This window comes from Phyllostomus discolor, chromosome 13 (assembly GCF_004126475.2).
Source record: "Phyllostomus discolor isolate MPI-MPIP mPhyDis1 chromosome 13, mPhyDis1.pri.v3, whole genome shotgun sequence".
Taxonomy (NCBI): domain Eukaryota; kingdom Metazoa; phylum Chordata; class Mammalia; order Chiroptera; family Phyllostomidae; genus Phyllostomus; species Phyllostomus discolor.
In genome coordinates, this window is record NC_040915.2 from 6,303,114 (window position 1) to 6,307,046 (window position 3,933).

The 3,933-nt window shown below is 52.0% G+C and overlaps 1 protein-coding gene across 1 annotated transcript; it reads left to right on the top strand.

Moving 5' to 3' along the window:
* The first annotated feature begins 539 nt into the window (after positions 1-539).
* Positions 540-2,259, top strand: IL3 (interleukin 3). The gene is made up of 5 exons (XM_028528972.1): positions 540-686; positions 792-827; positions 1,751-1,843; positions 1,972-2,007; positions 2,125-2,259. The coding sequence occupies exons 1-5, from the start codon at positions 540-542 to the stop codon at positions 2,257-2,259; spliced, it is 447 nt and encodes a 148-aa protein (XP_028384773.1).
* Positions 2,260-3,933: the final 1,674 nt, after the last annotated feature.

Here is a 3,933-nt window from a genome sequence, read left to right on the forward strand (position 1 = left end):
GAGGGGTGTCAAGAGGTGTGTGTCTCAGGGGATGAGCTCACACCGTGGTTAGCAGTGTGACCAGCTGCTGGACAACCTTGTTCATTCCAGTGGGCCTTTGCCTGGCTGCCCAGGACCAGGCCATGTCTGGTGGGGTGCGCAACAGAGGGCCAGGGCTGTTCAGGGGGTGGCAGGACCAAGTCTCATTGAGCAGGAGGTTTGAGGGGGCTCAGAGTCATATGCTTCTCAAGTGTTAGAAAAGTCCTTTCAGCTGTCCCCACTTTGCCCAGTGGCCAACCAACTTTCCAGCCTTCTTGGAAGATGAGGAAAAACACACTCAGTAATTTTTCCCCAAGTTTCACTGATGCTGGGTACTATGAAGTGATGAATAAGTCTGTGGTTTGCTATGGAGGTTCCGTGTGAGATAAAGATTCTTCCAATGCCCGCCCCCTTCACCACGGTCATTCTTACACTATCGCTGCGCATAAAAGGCTGTCTCGAACACTGCAGAACACCAAAAAGGACCAGCGTGAGACAGAACGTGTACTGCCAGCCCAAAGATGAGCAGCCTCTCCATCCTGGCCCTTCTCCTGCTCCTGCTTGCACACCGCACCCCTCCGGCACAGGGGCATCCCTTACTGACTACCTATATCACACTGATCAAGGAAATGGGGAGCCTCCTCAGCCAGCCACCTGCGCTTCCAAAAGTGAGTATCTGGGACAAAGTTGGCATGGGGATGGGAAGGCCTGGCAGGTGCTCAGGCCAACAGGACTCACAGGCTCTCTCTCTCTCTCTCTCTCTGCCACCACAGGGCGACTTGGGAATAAATCACAAATTGACCCTGCAGGTAAGAGCTCAGCTCCACACTTGGCCACACCTCCCCGCACTGGGTCCCAATCCACTTCCTGCCTGGGTGACCTGAGACATGCCAATACTTTGCCTAACCTGTAAATAGGGTGAATAGCACCTATCTCAGAGGTTGTTGTGAGAATTAAATGGCACAATGTGCATGACGTTCCAAGAACAGTGTCTAGCGCTTAACAGGTGTTCAATCAGTTCCCCAGCCATGGATATACTATGAAAATGTTTTGTTTTAATTACGAAGCGAAAAGATAGCTTGAGCTGAACAGCACCAAAGGGCTTCAACTCAGTTTTCAGGGGGCAGCCCCTGGACTGGCAGACTGAAATTTCCCCCATGAATATGCCTGCTTCTTTCTTATCCCTTAAAAATCTGAGTATGTTTTCCACCCTGACCAGTCCTGGGTATGACCATTTTGTTACTTTTCCTATTCCTGTTGGCTTCAAAGATGATCTCATCTTTGCATGAATAGCATTTCTCGGGTCAAACAAGAGGTTGCATCTCTGCTGAGTTTGTTAGCTGTTTGTATTTCCCTTCTTTTAGGCACTCACAGTTCGTGTGATTTTCTTCCTGATTCCTAGGAGCCCTTAATTCAGTCAAGGCATTACTCTCGCTGGCCCCAAGAATTTCCCTTGGCCAGCCCTTGGCCTTTAGCAGAGTTTCTTTTGAAAAATGTTTTTTCCCCTCATGCACAAAGATCCGCCTGGGCCCTTTCTGCAGCTGGCATGGAGCCAGGGGCACCATGGGAGTGACTTAGGTCTCCCTGCACTGTGCCCTCTGGGGGCATAGCCTTGGCAAGAAGGGGACCAGGAGGGGATTATCCAAGCATGCCCCTGAAAAAAGTCTTGGAAAACTGCGAGGAAGGACACTCCCCAACTTCCCCCTCTTACATGGATCCTCTGTCCCCTTAGGATAGAACCCTTCTGAGACCAAACCTGGAGAAATTCCTGGATGCTGCCAAGAACTTCGAAAACAAGACACAGCAAATCAGGAAAATCCTCCCGGTATGGGAAGCCGTTAAGGGTTCGGGGGTCCCTGCCTTGGCCCTGCCCTTTCTCTGGGGAAGATGGCAGCAGGGGCTGCTCCTGTTCTGGGCGAATCTCTAACTGTCTGCTCTGGTCTCTTCCCGCAGGAATTCCGGAAGGTTGTGCCTACTGCCCCTTCCACGGTAAGCTGCCCCGAAGATGCCCCAGCAGGTGGTGCCATCAGCCATGACCTGACCCCCGCCTGTCATCTGCCTTGCAGCCCAGCCTCATCTGATACCACCTTTCTGGTTTTTTCGCAGAACTGCTCAATCAGTTTTGAGGAGAATGACTGGGATGATTTCAGGAGGAAGTTGAAGGAATATCTGGATTCCCTTAGGAGGTTTGTCAATGACAAAATTTTCCGCCAGACAACTAGATCCTCCTCTGGGCCCTAACGACAGAGCCTTGGACGTGGAGAGCAGCAGGAGCCCTGAAGACTCTGAGGCGCCTCTCGCACAGTCCGGGGCCGGGAGGGTTTTATTTGCTCCTGTGAAATCACATGAATTGCTAATTACCTGATTTATGAAACGTGCAGCCCCCATTTGGCCTTTTGTGATTATGTTCTCATTTTTATTCTATTGAGGCTATTTATTTATTTATTTATTACCATGTGAAGTATATTTATTTATTGCCTTGTGAAGTGTATTTATTTATCACCTTGTGAAGTGTATTTATTTTGGCAGAGGAGCCCTGTCCTGCTCCTTCTGAATAAGACTCAAGATGGGGACCTGGGGGCATGTTCATTTGTATGTACCTCAGGCTTGAAACCAGTTTCTATTCATCTGTGAAAATAAACCACACTGTGAACAACTGCTTTCTTGCTTGCGTCTCAGTTTGACTCAGGTCTTAGTAACTCTCTTGCCTGATCATCCAGCCACCTCCCCACCCTCTCCCACTACCCACCCCTCAGGCCTTACTGCTACCACATGGGGCCCAGAGCCCACACCATGGCAATCTGTTTAGAAAATGCAGACCTGACAAGGTTGGTCTCATTCTTAATTTTCCAGTCCTCAGGGCCTGTGGACCTGGTCCTCACCCCTAGGAAAGTGTGAAAGACCTGCTTCCACACGTGTGCCTTTCTCCTCACTCCCACGGCTACCAATTCCCTCTATGCTCCAGGTGCTGTGGCTTCCTCCATGAACCACACACCTGCTTCCTGCCTCTGAACCTTCACCCGCAACGTCACCTCCACCACGCACGCCCTGCTCCTGCCTCAGCACCCAGGCTCCTGCCTCAGAGACCAGCTCAAACCCTGCCAACCTCTGAGCTATCCAGTCTACTCCAGGCTGGATGGCACTACATTCCTTTCATGAGTTCAGGTTCACACATTCAGTAAACAGTGGCTGAGCACTTATATGTCAGGTCCTGTACTGGATGCTGGGGAGACGGCAGTGAATTAGACAGATGGAAGGGGTCCAGTGAGGCTGCTTTAGGCTGAGTGGTCTGGGAAGGCCTTCTGGAGGAGGTGACATATAGACTGAAATTGTAATGACAAGAAAGTGCCAACCATGTAGCAATCAGAGAGGACAGAGCTGTGGACAGAGGGGACAACAGTCAGTGCAGAGATGTGGGGAGTGAAATGGGCTGGGCCTTCACAGAGCGAGGGAAGGCCTGTGGTAGGAGGCAAGCCTGGTAGGTAGCCCACAACTCTCCCTCAGCCTTTCTCCCTTCCCCATTCAGGCCCAAGCCCCGAGTTAGTGATTGATGACGGCAGGAGGTGGGCGTCAGTGGTCAGGTCAGGCGCACACCTGGTGCAGGAAGACCAGAGAGTGTGGGAGAGAGACATCAGCATAGGCAGGATCCAAGGCAGGAGTGGGGGTGACGCTGGAGGTGGTGTGCTTGTGAGGGGGATGGGCCTTATCAGATGTCCTGGGGGCTCTCATCACTCTTCTTACAAAGCAGTCCAGTCCACTCCAGGTTGGACTGGATGAACGTGGGCCTGCCCACAAAGGCTCACCCCAAAGCTCAGATGCTGCCGGGGGGCCAGCACACTCGGGCCCAGCATAGCCCTGGGCCAGGGCCTAGAACCAAGTGATGCTCAGTCCGCAGTCAGGCTGGGGCAATTCTAC

Excerpts from the sequence above, each read along its gene's own strand:
- IL3 (XM_028528972.1), top strand. The coding sequence starts at position 540 with ATGAGCAGCCTCTCCATCCTGGCCCTTCTCCTGCTCCTGCTTGCACAC. Across the intron at positions 1,844-1,971 it reads AAATCAGGAAAATCCTCCCG|GAATTCCGGAAGGTTGTGCC; the intron begins GTATGGGAAGCC and ends CTCTTCCCGCAG. Across the intron at positions 2,008-2,124 it reads TGCCTACTGCCCCTTCCACG|AACTGCTCAATCAGTTTTGA; the intron begins GTAAGCTGCCCC and ends GTTTTTTCGCAG.